The following is a 20,053-nucleotide window of genomic DNA, read 5'->3' on the forward strand; positions in this document are numbered from 1 at the left end:
GTTTGTCTTCCTGGTATTTCATTTGCAGTTATCACAGATCAAAAAACAGGAAGGGAACATGTGTGGAGCCAGTGTTTTCTGATACACACTGCCAAAGCAAAGTCTATTTGCGTGTGTAAATATAAACATTGACCTGGAAAGAACAGGAAATGTTTAATGCTCAACCTTTCCACTCATTATTGCTGTTGGTTTGAGGCTAAAGCAATTTCATGGTGCAAACTCTCTGACCACAGATAACCAACATTCCCATAAAATCCTCTGGCGATGGCACTGTGTAGGATTCTAGATTTTTCCATGTATCATTCACATGAAAACAGTCTGTTGAGAGGTGATTCTACAGCCCAATAGGGAAGCAATTCAAAAAGAGATTTTCTTACTCCATCAGTTTGCACAAAGCCAAGAATGATGTTCATTGCCTGGGCTGTGTATTGTCCTAAGGCTTATATTTTATCTCGGTTATCCAACTATGTCTTATTACAGTACTTTCACTTGAATTATGAAGACATCTGCTTAATTTTCCATATCTGCATATGGTATAGCTTTACATGATTTATTCTAATAATCCTGTTCACCTCTATCTCAATGATTTTTTAGTATAACCTTATCAGTACTGAATTTTATAAGCATACAAAGAATTTGGGTGTGAGGAATGAAGATTTATGATCATTTATTAATCTCATGGTAAGCCTTACCTGAGATTAACGAACTGCTGCATGTTACATAAATTTCTTATAATGACAGAGGAAATAAACTTTGAAGATTTCTGAGATTATACTACTTTAAGTATAATCTACTTAAAGGAAATTCTACTTTAAGAAGTTAATCAAGCCTTTTAAAAAAAAAAAAAACTGACTCCTAGGAAAAGCTTTTAGTAAGCAATTGTCTTGTTTTCTTTCAGTGTAACCCTCAGGTTCCTGAGGCTTGTGATATAACACTGGCTCATGATATTTTTGTGTGCATACATATAGAGACAGTTTTAAGTCCAAGAATAAAATGTATAGCTTTTATATTTTACTACTGATGAAATCATTTGATGGTCTTTATGTCAGCTTAAGTGAAAAAGTTAAAATTTGCTGTAGAAATGATCCTTGTCTATTAGCTTATGTGCTTAGTCACTCAATCGTGTCCTACTCTTTGCAACCTCATGGACTGTAGCCTGCCAGGCTCCTCTGTCTATGGGATTCTCCAGGCAAGAATACTGGAGTGGGTAGCCATTCCCTTTTCCAGGGGATCTTCCTAACCCAGGGATCGAACCCAGGTCTCCTGCATTGCAGCTGGCTTCTTTACCATCTGAGCCACTAGGGAAGCCCCATCTCCAGCTTAAGAAGAGATTTTCTGTAGATACTCCAATTGCAGCTCATTTAGACAGAAAACATGACATTATACACTGGGTCCTTGTCTTTTTCTCTATATTTCACTCTAGCACTTTCTCTTCATCTCTGACTCTCTCTGTCTCTCTGATACATATCTACATGAAGGAAGTCTCATCTGACAGGCAAAAATAGCATGAGACCAGCATATTTTATCGTATTTTCCCCTTCATATGTGTGTGTACCAGGCCCTACTGACACTCCCGCTGTTGGCCAGAAATGCCAGAATGTGTTTAGAAAGAAAAATAGCCTTGCTATTAGTTTCCCATGGAGGCTCTGGGATGATGGCTGATGGAGAAGAGAGAGGCAAGAGCAAAGACTTTAGCCATAGACTGATAAAGCATAAATTCATGTACATCAGAAAGAATAGACTAAAAACGAAAATGGTGCTGTTTTTCATCATAGGTGCAAGAACACACGTTCATGGTTGTTGACATAACTACAGAAAAAAAGAGGATATACAAGGAGATTTGGGGCGAAAAAGACTTGTCATCTTTTGGGAATTTGTAGGGTTGCTGGACATGGGCACAGAAAATGATGAGGTGACATCATTACAGATTGCATGGACATAAGTATGAACAAGCAGAGTAATAGTTTATGGAGCAATGGGAGCTGCAGTGGTGTGGGGGCAGCTAGAGACAAAACGATGGGCTGCCCTTACCCAGCACTTGTATCCTCTTGACAGATAGGAAGGGGATTTGACTTTAATACCAAGGGTCCATGCTGTTTTATTTGTAGTTAGTAGTTTAAGTATTACTAAAAGTTGATTTAGCTGAAACCCTCTGCCACATGGTAAAACACAATAGCTTGTTGGATACTGTTGAATGAAAAGATGAAATGTTTCCTCTGGCTAAAGAAATGGCTCAGTCATTAATACTGTGCATCCAAGGAAGTATGCACCATTGGTTTCTCATGGTTAATTTCAAATGACTCAAGAAATGCTCTCAGAGTGAATGCTTATATACATTTGAGTTTGATGTACACATTTGTGACTGGAGGCCTGGTAGACTTTCTCTGTCTTTCATGCAGTTTCTTGAACACTCTGTCATTTTCCTCAGCCATCTGGCTAGGACAAATCAGAGGACACCTTGACTTGCTTTATGTGTGTAATGATGTAGATGTGGGCACACCTATGATGTTTTGGTGGCACGCTATATAATTTGATTATTTTAAGCAAGAACCATGGAGCAGGTTGATTATTTCCAAAGGCAGAAGTGATCACCAAGAGGTAGAAAGTTAATTCTGCTTTTGAAAGCTGCTTTTTTTCCTCACTGTGTAAAATTCATTTTGGGTAAAGGCCACGGAAAGTGTTACTGTGGAAACTGTTACTGCCAGGCTGGTTGGCATGGAGATAAATGCGAATTCCAGTGTGACATCACCCCCTGGGAGAGCAAGCGAAGATGTACATCTCCAGATGGCAAAGTCTGCAGCAACAGAGGTGTGTCTTTCATATTCATTACCACGTAATTGGGGAAAAAACAAAGCTCTTTAATTATTACTTCACCTTTCCTGTGTATTTCCTTCCATGTGGAAGTCATCTTTTATAGGGTTTGACTTTGATGTAAATCAACATTTCCCATACCAACAAGCGTCCCTTTCTTATTTTTTTTTTTACTGGGCAGAAGGCAGAAAGATAAGAAAGTTGCTGTCATACTTGCAGCTTCACTGAACAAATAGTTAACTCAGGGCCTGTAATTTCTTTGGCAGCCCTCCAGAAATGACATGGTAGAGCGAAAAGGTGATTCTGGTAGATAGTTCTGTTAAATGTCTCTTGACTAACAGAACCAGCTACAGCGTGACCATCTCATTATTCAGAGGGTATTCCAGAAAAAACTTGTCTTAATTAAGTCAATCAAAGGCTTGGTTACAATACTGAATTGATATGGAGTCATTTAACTTTGATACACAACAATAAAAATATGATAGTGAATAAAATATAGCCATGTGAAATTGAGATTGACCTTAGGCAGGAATTTAAAAAATATATTAGTATTGCTATCGTGTAATTTAAAGTGAGTTAACTAGGTGTTGATATCAAATCAACTAGTATTAAACACTTGGAAGAAAATTCTTGAAAATACGTGTTCTTTTTCCCTTTGTCAGCTGTCCTGGTAGATAAATAGCCATGTTGGGCTTTTCTGACTACTTGAAGTTATCAGTAAGTAGTCAGTTTCCTTCTATAAAAAAGTTAAAATCTAGAAAGCTGGAAAATTATTTTTTTGCATTTCTATAAATGAATGACACATTTTAATAGGTAATGCTTACATGGAAAGCCTAAACACACTACCAGTTTTATCTTTTTAAAGGTTGACACAGAAAAGTAAAATATGCCCAATTTCTGTACATAGAGAAAGGGAAGCAAAAGGCCTGAACTTGGGACAAAAATTATAAGGAAAAGTCCTCTCTTTAATTTATGCAGAGCAGGTCTGATTATTTATCATACTCACTCACTTATATTTTCATTTATTATATAAGCTATGTAGGAACCATTGCTTCACGAATGCCCTATTGATGGACATTTAAATCACCAGTGGTTTTTCAATGACATGATACCACCATATTTAATGTTCCTATACATGTGCTTTTCAGTTCTTTTCCTTGCCTCTACATACATGAATTGAAGTGAGCTGTTATACGTAACATACATCTAAAGAGTCTATGTTGGGAAACTGCCATCTGGAAAGTTGTGCATTTTATACTCTGCACCTGCACAAACTCTTGATCCTAAAACAATCTTCTTTTTCATTTCTGTCTGTCTGATGTCTGAAATAATTCTAACTCGCTGTTGTTTAAAGTTCTCTTAACCCTTAATCGTTACAGGTTGAGTGGTAAGCATTTTTTACATTTATCTATCGTCATTATTTCTCTCGACAAAACTTCCAATTAGTGTCCTTTGTCTATTTTTCTGTAGGCATATTTGTCCTTGGATAATTCATTCATAAGAATTGCTTATGTTTGTGAAAGTAGCTTTGTCTTTTAAATACATATGACTACGTGTTTCAGCTGTTTTTATCTTTTAGTTCGTTTTTGGTGTCTTGCCCTCAGCCAGAATTTTAGATTTTTATGTCGTTAATTCTTTTATTTTTTTTTCTTTAAATAATTTGCTTTGACGTTTTTGAATAAAAATGAATTTTATTTTACATTTTATGGTTTTATATCCTTAAATCTTTAGCTGGAATTGACTTTGATGTAAGAGGTAAGAAAGGGATTTAACTTTGTTCCTTTCACAAATGATCTAAAGATCATTGCCCTAAAGATGATTATTAATAGTTCACACAGAATTATATGATTTACAACTTAACACTTCTCTATATGAATCTCCAAAAAGCCAGAGTCCTCGCTCTCCGCCTATGCCAGTGTCGTCTATAGCCTGGGCTCGTCTGACCCAGCCATGCCTGCTTTTCAGTCTTTCTGGATATGCTCCTTCTGCTCCAGTAGGTCAGGTCTGCTGAGGATCCCATGTCCATCTCCACCTTCCTTGGCTCACTCTTGCTTTCTTGACCTCCCTTGAATTGTTCTACCTCCAGACCTCCTAAAACATTTCCCCTTCTCTCTTCTTATCCAGACCATCTACCTTAATTACTTCTGCTCACATTGACTTCCACTTGCCCAACTTTTAGAGTATTTATGTCCTTGTTTACAAAATGTTAGTGCTTCACGTGCTAGTTTTTTTATTAGCCTTTTTTTTTTTTTTTTGGTCAAATAAATTGTAAACCTCTTGAGAGCAAGGGTGACATTTTTTGTTAATTGTGTTGGTATTATCTCTGAGTCCTACCAGCACGGTGTTCCTGACACATCCTGGAATCCCACAGAAGTATCGGCATGGATAATAACTTTTGTTTATGAAGGATCTCTACTGTCCACTCCAGATGGTGTTTCATAATTCCCAAACACATATATTTTCCAAATATAAAGTGAACAACAGAAGAAAGAGCAATGTGTAAGATGCTTTCTTTCATGATTTTTCTTCATTCGACCCATACAAAATTATTTTTCCCCTCTAGGGATTTGTGTGTGTGGTGAATGTTCTTGCCACGATGTGGACCCCACTGGAGACTGGGGGGATATTCATGGGGACACCTGTGAGTGTGACGAGAGGGACTGCCGGGCTGTCTATGACAGATATTCTGATGACTTCTGTTCTGGTAAGTGCTTTTCTAACTCCTGTTTTTATTTTTTTTATTATTATTATTCTTTTAAAAAAAGATTTATTTATTTCTTTTATTTGGTGGTGTTGGGTCTTAGCTGTGGCCTATAGGATCTACTTCCCTGATCAGGGATCGAACCTGAGCCCCCTGCACTGGGAACTCAGAGTCTTTACCACTGGACCAGCAGGGAGGTCCCTAATTCCTGTTTTTAAATAAGAAAGTGTTCATTTCCCTCTTTTCAAGATTTATTCTGCTTCTCCAAGAAACTGTGAAAGAACTGAATGTGCCTTCTGAAGAATTTGAGACCCATAGGGCTCCTAATATCAACCCGAAAACCCTTTAGAGAATTTGCCACAATGGGCAAAGATTGGAGATGCAAACACACCCACTCTCTGAAAAGCAGTCTAGTCTTTCACCAAAAAGAACTATTACCTCCACGTATCTAATACTTAGCAGTGAGAACACGAAGCTAGCAGACCTGACCATGAACAGGAGAGGTACCGTTAAGGCAACTGTTATTAACACAGCACAAAACGAAAGACAATGTGGTTCTCGTAGGAATTTATTGCATTGCTTCTTCGGTATAATTTATATACTAAAAGTTGTTCTGCATTAAGTCTACAATTGAATATCAATTAGTAGATTCAAAAATTCTATGTGGACCAGCTACTCTTTGCCAGCATCTGTGCTGCATCCGGGCCACTGGTTCCAGCAACGAAGGAGACAAAGATAATCCTTGACAGGGAGCCTGTAGTCTAAATGCAAGGGGCTTCCCTGGTAGCTCAGCTGGTAAAGAATCCGCCTGCATTGCAGGAGACCCTGGTTCCATTCCTGGATTGGGAAGATCCCCTGGAGAAGGGATAGGCTACCCAGACCAGTATTCTTGGGCTTCCCTGGTGGCTCAGTCTGTAAAGAATCCGCCTGCAACATGGGAGACCTGAGTTTGATCCCTGGGTTGGGAAGATCCCCTGGAGGAGGGCATGACAACCCACTCCAGTATTCTTGCCTGGAGAATCCCATGGACAGAGGAGCCTGGCGGGCTTCAGTCCATGGGGTCGCAAAGAGTCGGACATGACTGAGCGACTAAGCACACACAATCTAAATGAAAGGGAAAAAAAAAAAAAAAAAAAAACACACTGCCAGAATTTCTAATAGTGCAAAGGAAAACAATAAGCAGTCAGATTTATCTTAAAAAATGTCACTCAACAAAAATGAAGTAATAGATTTTATTACATGGGACAATCCAGGAGGCATAGACACATCTTCATGCTTGATTGCTTGGTTTGTGTAAGGAAATAGATGGGGAACTCTGTCTCCAGAAAAAGTTTGCCAGCAAAGGCAGATAAAAGAGCTACCCTTTTTAATTACGATGATGCAACTGCAAAGACTTCTCTGGCCTGGCCCAGGGGAGCTGGCTCCTGTAGCTTCCCCCTGCAGAAGAATTGCCCTGTTCTGATGATCCCTCGGGCTTGGGAGAATTTCCTGAATGGGCTCACAGAGGTGATGGGGTCGTAGGCTGAGATTTGAACAATAAGACATCAGGCTGTGATTGTGATTTTATTATTCCTTTGTTGAAGTGAGCTGAATGTGGCCAGTTCTCCACAGTCTGCCTCCCACACCTAACATGAGAAATATAAGCAAGAGGAATCTCATTATCAGAGATCCTACGCTGAGAGATACCTGTCAAGTTCGTTCACACACCTCATTCCATTTTATGTTCGCACTGACTCAGACAGGGATACATTATCATCTACGTGTAAGAGGGAATGTTCAAAGAAATTAGCGACTTGACAAGTTCACACCGCCCTTAAATGTCACCTGAAAACAACTTTAGCTGAAGTGCTCATGTCATTTAATCTCCAAATGATGCACAGAAGATGCTTCAATTTTACTTTGTTTTGGTAAGGAAGAGATGTCCTTTGAATGCTTAAAATTCTTATAAAACTAAGCTTCTCTGAACATTGTTTTGATCTGGGGTGGGCATCAATGTCTGGAGTATTTCTTCATGCTTATTAAATCTTTAGAATTCTATATACAATGCTTAGCAAATTACTAGTCTTCACAATTTTCCCAATTGCCCAGAGTTGCACCATGAGAAGGGAGCCATGCAATTGACTATTGAGTGTGGAAGTACCTTAGTGTTAGGAGATAGAATATCCACATCCACCCCAAGGATGTGGATATTCTCTAGTGATTTATGCCAGGCTGGAGTGGAATAAGACTCAGATAAAATGAAGCTTTATTTTTAGCTCCCATTCCAGCCACCCTGAGAGTTTTGAGCTTATTTAAGTCCAAGAGAAATCTCTCATTGGATTATAGTTGGCTCATCTAATTGACCTTCTAATTTTATTTATTTATTCCCACTCTTTCCATTCATGTATTCAATAATGCACTTAAATGTAAATATTTTGTGCCTGATCCATCATGGGTACAGGAGACATGATACAAATTTTAAAATATGATCCCTGCTCCCAAATAAATCAGTTGTATTTATTTGTTCTTTCACTCCTAAAGTGTATTTATCACTTCTTTCACACTTCTTTCACTCCTGTTCACTGATACATGAATTCATCCATATACAAATATGACTCATGTACCCACAAAGATACACACGCATGTTCATGCCTCAAAGAGGATACTCTAGACAAATTTTGAGTGTGACTGAAATGACAAGGGCATGACCAGCCATCCTGAAGTATATCAGCTGCTCTGTTATTCCAGTTCTATGAACTGCTCCCCTGAACTGACTTTCTGATTCTGAAATAACTCCTTTCTTCCTGATGACTGCTTACCAATCTGATCCATTTTGCCAAATTCCCAAATAGGAAAAAATATGCTGCAGTGTGACTTTCCACTTTTTCAGCTTGCTCCTGCCTAGCAAAATGATGAAAATATAAGGTTAGTTTTGGCCTGGAGTTCCCTTAGTTTGGAAAGTAGACTCATTTGGTAGAACCGTATTATGGGAGGAAACTTGTCTTTGTGGATTAACAAAGAGCTAAGGGAAGAAATGGAAGGAAATGGTTACATACATTCAGTTTACATTGTCTTGAAAGGGAAAAATAATATATTAAATGACAACTGCTAGTTAGATTGAATTCATTTCCCCCAGTGTTTTCTCTCCATGGTCTTCATATTTCCTTGTGAGAAGCAACTTGTAAATATCAGATTCCAGTTCATGAGCATTTTTTTGTTCATTTTCAAGGAAAGAAATAGCCTCTGTGGAAGAAGAGCGTTCTGGAATGGATGGAATTACATATGTCCTGGATTGATGTTTCTGAGGTTAGATAGCTTAACACAAAAGAGTGCAATGATCACACACACAAAAAAGCTTTGGTGTCAGCAACCTCTTCTATAATTTCTTGAGAGCCTTTAAAGCTCAGTGTTTTGATTTTTTAAGTAAGTTTTTTTTTTAAAGAATGTTTTTGGCTGTGCTGGGTCTTTGTCGCTGAGCGGGCTGGGCAGGGACTACTCTCCCTTTGAGTGTGTGGGCTTGTCACCGCGAGGTCTTCCCTTATTTAGGAGCACGGGCTCTAGGGCGCTCAGACTTCAGTAGATGTGGCGCATGGCCCCAGTAATTGCAGCTTCTGGACTCTAGGATGCATGGGCTTCAGCAGTTGTGGTTCCCAGGCTCTGGAGCACAGGTTCAGCAGTTGCAGTGCACGGGCTTAGTTGCTCCAGAGCTTATGGGTCTTCCTGGACCAGGGATCGAACACACGTCTCTTGCCCTGGCAGGTGGATTCTTCACCACCGAGCCATTAGGGAAGCCCCTAACGCTCAGCGTTGCCATGATGCTCTTTGATGATGTCTCTTGCTGCCAGCTCCCCACCCTGTGATGCAGTTCTGGCTGTGATCCTGTTTACATGCCAACATTAGACACTGTTGTTTTCCCCTTGTCATGAATGTGTGTGTGTGTGTGTGTCTAAGGAGTGTTCATAGGTCTTTGAAAGCAGTTCTCTAATGTACATTCCATGTATTTAATATCTGCGATAAAACAATACATTCTATATCTTTCATCTCTATTTTGTTGATTCCCTTGTCTACAGAGTTTAAAAGAATCTTTGTTAGAATCAATGAAATGAACTTCTGAAGGCCAAATATATGTGGATACATACACACCTAGATTTGACACACTAGCATTGAAACATGATGTTTCAGATCAGGGTGGTAGAATTCACTTCTTCTAGTTCTCTCATTTTAAAGATAAAGTGAGATGGAGCCCAGAAAGGTGAACCAGTGACTCATTTAGATGGAGGACACGGATCTCCTAACTTCTTCACTTTTGCTTTTTTCTCTATTTGTTTTTGAAAGACTCTGATATAGTATGTTATGACAGTCTAAAGGATTTTCATGATAAATAGATCTTATCATTTCTAAAGTTATAAATCAAAAGCAAGCATTTTCATCATCTTCATTTTATCGCTATAAAATTGAGAAATAGTAACCTCAGAAGAGAAATTGCAATTTCAAGTTTTGATTTCCTGTCTTTTCTGAAAAGCTAAATACCTGCTTCAGAATCTGGTATTGATACCTTGCATTTCTAACTGGTTTCCTAAACCCACTGATGAAATACCATAAAGAATTTTAGTAGAAAAAGGTACAGTTTCCTTTAGAATGGAATCCATAACTTATTTTTGGCTGCATGTGACTTTAAGTTATTGAAGAATATATAATATAACTTTTACAACTGTGAAAGCGTAGTTTTGTTTATGTTTTCACTCGTCAAGTTCATCTCTGGTCAACATTTAGGTTAGCATTACCACTGTCAATACTATTCTTCATGCTGCTAGACTAGAGTTACATTCAAGCCTTTTCTCTATTACTTTTACATTTGTTTCTTCTGTGATATTCATCGGGGTATTGGATTTAGGTAATACCTACTTTTCCCCAAACAATGAAACCTTCAGAAACATTCTGTATGCCACTATTTCCTCATTTAAACTGGTTGCCATATACTCACTGACTCTCAGGAATTACTTTCACTGTGAACGTTTTACTCAAGTCATTCATTTTTTTCATAACCCTTCTTCCCCCAGCGTGAACTTGTTCACTGGATGTTGGCTTCTGGTGGCAAAGTGTAGAGGGCACAGCCATGGATGATTTGAGGAGGCCAGGGCCCATCCTGAACTAGGCAGTGTTCTCCCACTTTGATCCTTTCCTAGTTAGAGGCCAGACCTTTCAGCCCGGCCAGTCGCAGCAATGACAGCATCCCATCAGTTCTTTCCAGTGTGTACACAATCGACCACAGCTGTTTCTGAGAGTGCCTTTTGCTCAGCTGAGGCAGGGGCTGGGTCCAAGCCTGAGGCCACACACAGAAGCTTAAGGATCATCACACATACCGTTTTTGTTTGGAGTTGGCGATGCCTAGAGGTGACGCATAAACTCAGAGTAGTAATCCTTGAGAAGGTCCGTGATGCTGCATTAAATGCACAGGAAATAGAGGTGAAGACCTTATGGACCACATTTCCTCTAGAACTTGTAGAAATGCTCAGAAATAGCAGAGGGACAGAAAAGTGAAGCCGCATAACATTAGGGGGAGAAGCACAGAGAGTAAGGACTCAGCGAGGCAAATAGAACAAAAACAGAAGGGAGTGGATATGAGGGCAACAAGGGGAAGACTTGCAGAGATTTCTTCTAGGTCTAGTGCATCTGTACATTTTTTTAACATTTGTTAAAGCACCCACAATTAATCTGACTTCTTAAGATACTAACTAGACCAGATTTTAATTTCAAGAATCTCTATTAATAGTGTCTGTCCATCTTCATGAATTTGTTTTATGCTACTGAAATTTTTTTTTTTAATGTTGACATGTGAATGAACCTCAGACAGAAAGTAATGGCTATTCTTTTTTAAAAAAATGGTTACTTATTTTAAAATTACTTATTATTAATTTATTGATTTATTAATTTATCATTTATTTGCATTCACTGGCTCTTATTTGCCATGCCTAGGATCTTCGTGGTGGCGTGCTGTAGGATCCTTAGTTGCAACATGTGGGATCTAGTTCCCTGACGAGGAATCCAACCTGGGCCATTGCATTGGGAGCCTGGAGTCTTAGCCACTGACCACCAGGGAAGTCCCTGTAATGGCTGCTCTTAAGCCAACTATGGAACTTCAGAGTATCCTCCCATCAGTCCCCATCTTCTTCCACACAGACTCTGACTTTATTCCACGTGCCAAGGGATCAGGATGCTCACTGCCCGTGAATTCCAAGCACCTGCAGTAGTAGGTGGCCTTCTCCTGAGTACTTAGGAATTCCCTGGCCTCCTCACCTACTGGATGCTTTGTTCTAACTTCCACAGCTATTTTAAACTTTCAAGAGGAAAGCTTTTTTTCCCCCCTTTCAATCTAACTGTGTTTTTCAGTTTTATTGTTGAAGTGTCAGCTCGTCTTCCGCAAATGGCAGCATGTTCTGTACTTTGTCCAGCATCCTCCTGGCACATTCAAGTGCCCTACAAATGATGCTGCTTGTCTCCCAGAATTTCAAAGTCACTGGCTCTCATAGAACAGCAGAATTGATTGTACTTTAAATGTTAAAGATTTTGTTTTAAAATCTGTTTTTTATCTATGCATTTGCAATACAGCTCTGTTTGCAAATTTTGCTCTAAAAATTATATGAGGACAGGGAAGATGGGGAGGAACTTTGTAAGCTAGGATAAATGGCTAGAATCTAGGGAACCCAATAACCTCAGAGCTATAAGTGTTAGTAAGTTAAATTTTTATAATAAAAATTCCTGTGTTTGAAGGTCTAAATGATCATAGTCACATGTCGTATGTATCTATTAGTAATCAAAAATTTTTCCTTTAAAATTATGAGCTCTAAGACAAAGTGTTAGTATCAATAGCAATTTGTTCCATAGATTCTGTTACATAGCAGGTGCTCAATAAACTTGTTGAATGGAATTTAGTGTAAATGAGAGATTTGGGTTCCGTAGTCCCTAATAGCTCATCCTATTCTGACTGTGATTTTATGACTTATTCCATGAAGAAGCCTGTTTATAATGAAAAGCTTCCTGATAGACGGATGCTTCAAACTTGACAGATGGACATCTGCCCACAGACCTCATGAGATACTGATAAAACAGGCCAGTCTTCACTGAAGGCCAGTTTTCATACTCTGTAATATATATTAATATCAATGGACATGAGTTTGAGTAAGCTCTGGGAGTTGATGATGGACAGGGAAGCCTGGCCTGCTGCAGTCCATGGGGTCACAAAGAGTCGGATACGACTAAGCAACTGAACTGAACTGAATACAAAATAGCATGGATTTTTAATCCATTAGCAACATACTTGATTTACTTAAGGAAAGTATGATTCCACTTCCTTTAAAATCCTTCATGCATTTTTGGAGGAATTATTGAAATCTACTTTACTTTGCATTTGTAATAATGAGTTTCAGAACGGTTATGAAGAGTTAGAAAAACTCAGCTAAGTTATCATTCCTTTCTGTTCCTACTTGGTTAGATGTGTGGGCTCAAATGAATAAAAATAACAATAGCTCATTTTTATGTAGCATTTTAAGATACATTATATACTTCTTGATAAATGTGGATAGATAATGCGGTTTAGAATGAAGAACCTAAATGTCAAAGAGGGTGTCATTTGACCAGCTGTATTCTGTAGGGAGCAGGGTCAGGATTTGAACCTACTTATATGATTGATAACCTGGTCTATTTTCTGCTATACCGTATCACCACTTATCACAGTTTTTTGAAGGCTCTGTGTCCATGTGTAAATAAATTAATTTCTTTCCTGACCTCTTTTGTGTGTATGAAATTAGTCTTCAAGGGTTGTGGGTAGTAAAAAGGTCATGAAAATAAAGTCTGGGAGACTCCAGGAGCTGAGACCCTGTTTCAAAAACAAATTGCTTTCCATTTCCTATGGCTCTCCTCCATATGAATTAATCTCCAGACCCATTAAACCCTCCATTTGGGCCCCAGCAGGCTAATTCAATCTCATGCACTTGGATTTTGAAAGATTCAAGTTGATAGCCCTCCAAACCTGTTTATCTGATCTGGAGTTGTTGCTTTTCTTTACTCTTCACGATCAATCAATACAGCTCGGGTATTTAAGAACGTTGTTGAAAAATGGACCTTTGCCTTAATGTTTTCTATGAGATCCTGAGTTCTTTGTCACACTCACTGTTTGGAAACTAATTCTGACTTCAGTATGTTTTTCTCATATACATGTGTGTGTGTATATATATATAATACATTTTTACATACACTGATATACATGTATACTCTTACTCTCATTGTGAAGGTCACGGGCAGTGTAACTGTGGCAGATGTGACTGCAAAGTAGGCTGGTATGGGAAGAAGTGTGAACACCCACGTTCCTGCCCGCTGTCAACGGAGGAGAGCATCAGAAAGTGCCAGGGAAGTGCCACTCTGCCATGCTCAGGAAGGGGTAAGTGAGGGTCTCAGGCCTTGCCACCCACCACTTCTAACCCTGTGAGTCTAGTGAATTCACTTTACATGTATCTTATTTAAACGGTAGCTGAGATTCCTGAATGAGGAACAATTTGCCTTTTCAGAATAATGACTCCAGTATCCACGAGTGAAAATACGGAGAACTATAATCTCTCTCTTTCTTCCTCTCTGTCACAACCGCCCCCACACACACTCACTCACTCACTCAGTCTACTTTAGCTCTGAGATTTGTTCAATTTCCATCTAGTTCAATGCTGCATTAAAAGAAGAAAAAAAAAAGTTTGAGTATTTGCTCAGAGCTTTGTCAATAATACCATCTAATTGTCCACTGACATTTCTGAAACTTAATAACATCCTACTGAATTGTAGTGTTGGCTTTTGAGAAAGCATCGTATAAACAGCTTGGAATAAGCTTTCCTGGTCTTGGATGGCATGTAGCCTCAGGTGTGTTCTTGGTACCAGATCAGTACACACTGGAGGAGAAGGAAGGATTCATCTAGGGGAAAGCTGGTTTCATTGTTTTTGATTTATCAAAATAAGAAATACAATTTCACCTTTCATGCGAAAAATGGCAAAATTAAGGCGAAATATGCTTTTGGAGGAACTGGTAATTGAAGTTATTACAAATTTTATTCATGAAAAAGGAAAATGAGAAAGATTTCCCTTATGTGAATGTTAGATCAGAACCACCACAATATTGTAAAGTAATTAGCCTTCAATTGAATAAATTAAAAAAATTAATTTTATGTTGCAGGGCTTTTTATTTTCTTTTTGAAAAATGAATTTTTGAGATTGAATTCAAGTGTCATAAAATTTGTGCTTATAAAGTATACAACTTAGAGGGTTTTTTTGTTTTACTTTTTACTGTATTCATAGAATTATCTGACCTTCACCACTGACTTGTTCCAGAACATTTTCATCACCACAAAAAGAAACTTGGTACCCCTTCCTGGTCACTCTCCATATTCTCCCCACTCAGCCCCTGGAAACCATTAATCTTCTTCCTGTCTCTGTACTTTTGCCTGATCTGGATATTGCATCTAAATAGGAACTGTGTTCTTTTGCGTCTGGCTTTTCTCACTTAGCTTAATGTTTTCAACGTTGTAATGTGTCAGTACCTCGTTTTATGGCTGCATAATATTCATCTGTATGGATATACCACGTTTGTTCATCCACCCATCTGTCAATCAACATTTGAGTTGTTTATTCTTTTTGGCCATTATGAATACCGTTCTATGAATATTTATTTACAAGTTTTGTGCAGAGAATTTTTTTTTTTCATTTCTCTTGGATATCTGCCCATAGTTGGAATCGCTGTGTCATATGGAGTTCTATGGTTAGGTTCTTGACGTACCGTAACACTGGCTTTAAAGTGACTGTACTATTTTAGTTTTCCTTCAGAAGTGTATGAAGCTTCCAATTTCTCCACATCCCCACTGTTATTTATTATCATATGTCATCTTTTCTCTATTATTATTTTTTTGAGGGGTGGGTAGAAAACCCTCCCAAGTCTCCAAGATTATTTGTAACATACTGTTTTCCTGTACTCTGGTATTTATCCCTAATGATTATAAGAAAGAGGATAAAATATGGATAGAAGGAATTTTTAATTTCAGAAGCATTTCGGATTTGCCCCATCCTTCACTAATAACCCCAGACAGGAACCACTGTTATATCAGCATTAGTAAAATATTGTGATTCTATTGCTTCAGCAAGCCTATTAAGCTCTTAAAATAACAAAGACTAAAAAATCAGTTTTTCTTGGACTATTGTTATTTATTGCTAAGAATAGCAAGCTATATAATAGAAAAATAAGAAAAGCATATAAAATATCTTAAACATAGAAAATGACTTTAAGTATGTGTGTATATATATATATCTGCCAAAGTTTTCCATTTGTCTTGAATTTTTATATGATGTTAGTGCAAGAGAATTATTTATGGACTTCATATATCAATGTTTAATAAACTCTGACAAACATATTTGTCTCCTACCTTTATGAATAATCTTTATTTAGTTCCTATTTTTCAGGACTAGAGTATATTTAAAGTTTATTGTACCAAAAAGGTGTTAATATGTAGAGAATTATACTTTTTATTTTTTTTGAAATTCATTCAAGCCTTTTGATGCTCTTTACCAGTTGTAAGCTTCTCTAGTTTCCTCACAAGGAAACAGAGATATTGATGAGTGAAGAGGTTTTCCAGGGAACTGTAACAAAATGTAAGAATTTTGAGAATGAAGACCAAGGATTTATGACAGGCAGGCCAGTGCTCGGACCAATGGTCAGAGACTTCGTTTTTCATAGGGCTACATCTGCAAACTCATGAGCACTGGAGGTTTTAAAGCAAATGGCCAAGATGGAAACTTCCAAAGGATTAGTTTTGCAGTTTATGAATGACAACTGCAGCTGTGGTTACATGAGTGAAGAAAGCAATTACAAGGCCCATCGGTTCTCCAGCCGGAGAGCCTCAGCAGCTCACCAGCTGGGGCCAAGGGGAAAAAAAAAAAGCAATTCTCCTGGTAGAATTAAATTAGATTACTTGCTTGTGCCAGTGATGACTATGTGTGATCATTATGTCTTAAAGGCAGGGGAATAATTTAGAGGATGTCTTAAATTCTTGGTTAATCCTGTAATTCCTTGATTTCTATCCCTTCATTTAGTTAGATGATTCTCCTGGAGCCAGTGTGGATATCCAGTGATTCATCCTAATTTCTGCTCCTGGGGTTGGGGGGTGGGGTGCAACTTCCTCGATTCTCCTATCAGTGTTCCGCTCCAAGGGCAAAAGAGTCGGACACGACTGAGCACACAGACACGGGCAATGTCTACACATTGGTTTTCAACTCTTCTTGGTTAAAAATACACTTTTATTGTTATTGAGGTTCTCCTGGGTACGTGGTCTGGCTTTGGCCAGAAAATATGAGCAAAAGGGATGTTATCACTTCCAAGTGGAGGATGCGGAGGCAGTGAGAGATTGTTGTGCTGTCGTGTTCCCTAGCATGGGGATTTGCAGTGTTTAAGATGGTAGCTGATCTAAATAAGGAGATGTCTGCTGACCCACCAAAGGTCTATAACACAAGTGAGAAATAAACCTTTGTTGTTTCAAGTGGCTGAGACGTTGGGGTTGTTTGTTATGGCCACAGAACTCCTGATCATACTCTCTTCTGCATGCAGAATTAGGGAACACAGCCAAAGCAACACAACCAAGCTAGCAAATGCAGCAAAAATCACACTTAAATCCAAAGAGGTAGGTATAAAAAAGTTGAGGTTTATTATTGTATATATATTGAATGTATCATATCAGCATGGGTATCTAAATCAGCATAAATAGGGACTTCAATGGCAGTCCAGTGGTTAGAAATCCATGCTTCTGCTGCAAGAGACATGGGTTCAATCTCTGGTTGGGGAACTAAGACGCCATATGCTCCATGATATGGCAAAATCAAACATAAATATATGTATATTTTATAAGTGATATATTTATATTATTCTGTTAATATCAGTAGCATTTATGGGCACAATAAAATGCTAAGAGCATTAAATGCATTACCTTTTTTAATATTCCCAAAACACAATGAGGTAGGAAGAAATATAATTCTTCTACTTTTCACAAAAGAAGAAACTGGAACAATCTGTCATCTTACCTGGTAGGTGCAGGAGGTACAAGTTTTCATAGAAATTTTAATCCAGGCCCTTCAATGCAAGAGCTGTCATTTAAGATAATTTACTAACATTCTAATTTGTTAATGTGTTCTTATAACAATTTTCTGAACAACTTGCAGTGAATATATTTTCGTATTATAAGTATTCTTCTGCAAAATTATTGATATGGCTACATAGCATTCCATAATATGGTTGTATCCATAGCAAAATAATTTAATCAACCCTCTTTTATTAGAAATCTAAATTGTCTCTTATTTTATTCAAGTGCAAATGTCATACTTTATACTCTTATAGAAGAACATTTGCATAAACCCTAAGTATTATTCTTAGCTGTGGATTTGTTGTTGTTCAGTGGCTCAGTCATATCTGACTCTTTGCAATCCTATGGACAGCAGCAGGCCAGATTCCTCTGTCCTCCACTATCTCCCGGAGCTTTCTCAAACTCATATCCTTTGAGTCCATGATGCTATCTAACCATCTCATCCTCTGCTGCCCCCTTCTCCTTTTGCCTTCAATCTTTCCCAGATCCAGGGTCTTTTCCAGTAATTTGGCTCTCTGCATCAGGTGGCCAAAATATTGGAGTTTCAGCTTCAGCATCATTCCTTTCAATGTATATTCAGAGTTGATTTCCTTTAGGATTGACTGGTTAGATCTTGCTGTCCAGGGGACTCTTGAGAGTCTTCTCCAGCATCACAGTTGAAAAGCATCAGTTCTTTGGCTCTCAGCCTTCTTTATGGTCCAACTCTCACACCCATCCATACACAACTACTGGAAAAGCCATAGCTTTGACTCTGTGGACCTATTCAGCAAAGTGATTTTTCTGCTTTTTAATATGCCGTCTAGGTTTGTCACAGCTTTCCTTCCAAGGAGCAAGGATCTTTTAACTTCATGGCTGTGGTCACTGTCCACAGTGGTTTTGGAGCCCAAGAAAATAAAATAGGTCACTGATTCTGCTTTTTCCCTTTCTATTTGCCATGAAGTGATGGGACTAGATACCATGATCTTTGTTTTTCAAATGTTGAGTTTCAAGCCAGCTTTTCACTCTCCTCTTTCACCTTCTTCAACGGACTCTTTAGTTCCTCTTCACTTTCTGCCATTACAGTGGTATCATCTGCATGTCTGAGGTTGTTGATATTTCTCTCAGCAGTCTTGATTCCAGCTTGTGATTCATCTAGCCCAGCATTTCTCATGATGTTCTTTGTATATAAGTTAAATAAGCAGGGTGACAATTTACAGTCTTGTCTTACTCCTTTCCTGATTTGGAACCAGTCCATTGTTCCATGTCTGGTTCTACCTGTTGCTTCTTTGATCCACATATACAGGTTTCTCAGGAGACAGGTAAGGTGGTCAGGTATTCCCATATCTTTAAGAATTTTCCACAGTTTGTTGTGATCAACACAGTCAAAGGCTTTAGTATAGTCAATGAAGAAGAAGTAGATGTTTTTGTAGAATTTTCTAGCTTTCTCCATGTTCCAAGCAGTGCTGGCAACTTGATCTCTGATTCCGCTGCCTTTTTAAAAGCCAGCTTGTACATCTGGAAGTTCTTGGTTCACAGTACTACTGAAGCTTAGCTTGAAGGATTTTGAGCATAACCTTGCTAGCATGTGAAATGAGTGCAATTGTATGGTAGTTTGAACGTTCCTTGGTGTTGCCCTTCTTTGAGATTGGAATGAATACTGACCTTTTCCAGTCCTGTGACTACTGTTGAGTTTTCCAAATTTGCTGACATACTGAGTGCAATATTTTAACAGCATCATATTTTAGGATTTAAAATAGCTCAGCTGGAGTTCTGTCACCTGCACTAGCTTTGTTCATAATAAGGCTTCCTCAGGCCCACTTGACTTCATACTCCAGGATGTCCGACTTTAGGTGAGTAGCCATACCATTGTGATTCCAGGTCGTTAAGACCTGTTTTGTATAGTTCTTCTGTGTATTCTTGCCACCTTTTCTTAATCTCTTCTGCTTGCTTTCCTTGTGGTTCAGCTGGTAAAGAATCCACCTGCAATGTGGGAGACCTGGGTTTGATCCCTAGGTTGGGAAGATCTCTTGGAGAAGGGAACAGCTACCCACTCGAGTGTTCTGGCTTGGAGAATTCCATGGACTATACAGTCCATGGGGTCTCAAAGAGTTGGATATGACTGAGCCACTTTCATTTTCACTTTTTCTGTTAGGTCCTTACCATTTCTGACCTTATCATGCCCATTCAAGGGCATGAAATATACCCTTGAAACCTCCAATTTTCTTGAGATCTCTAGTCTTTCCCATTCTATTGTTTTCCTCTATTTCTTTGCACTGTTCTTTTAAGATGGCCTTCTTATCTCTCCTTCCTATTCTCTGGAACTCACTTGGGTGTATCTTTCCCTTTTTGCTTCCCTTCTTCCTCATCTTTTTGTAAGGCCTCCTCAGACAACCACTTTGTTTTCTTGCATTTCTTTTTCTTG

The 20,053-nt window shown here is 38.5% G+C and overlaps 1 protein-coding gene across 1 annotated transcript in view; it reads left to right on the top strand.

Moving 5' to 3' along the window:
* The window catches only part of ITGBL1 (integrin subunit beta like 1), a 235,709-nt gene that overhangs the window by 116,622 nt on the left and 99,034 nt on the right, over positions 1 to 20,053 (top strand). Inside the window, exons 5-7 of the mRNA XM_061435329.1 lie at positions 2,668 to 2,808; positions 5,375 to 5,515; positions 13,782 to 13,928. Of these exons, the coding sequence (XP_061291313.1) occupies positions 2,668 to 2,808; positions 5,375 to 5,515; positions 13,782 to 13,928 (429 nt within the window). The remainder of the gene's footprint in view (positions 1 to 2,667; positions 2,809 to 5,374; positions 5,516 to 13,781; positions 13,929 to 20,053) is intronic.

The sequence above is a fragment of the Bos javanicus genome, chromosome 12, assembly GCF_032452875.1.
Source record: "Bos javanicus breed banteng chromosome 12, ARS-OSU_banteng_1.0, whole genome shotgun sequence".
In the NCBI taxonomy this organism is placed as follows: domain Eukaryota; kingdom Metazoa; phylum Chordata; class Mammalia; order Artiodactyla; family Bovidae; genus Bos; species Bos javanicus.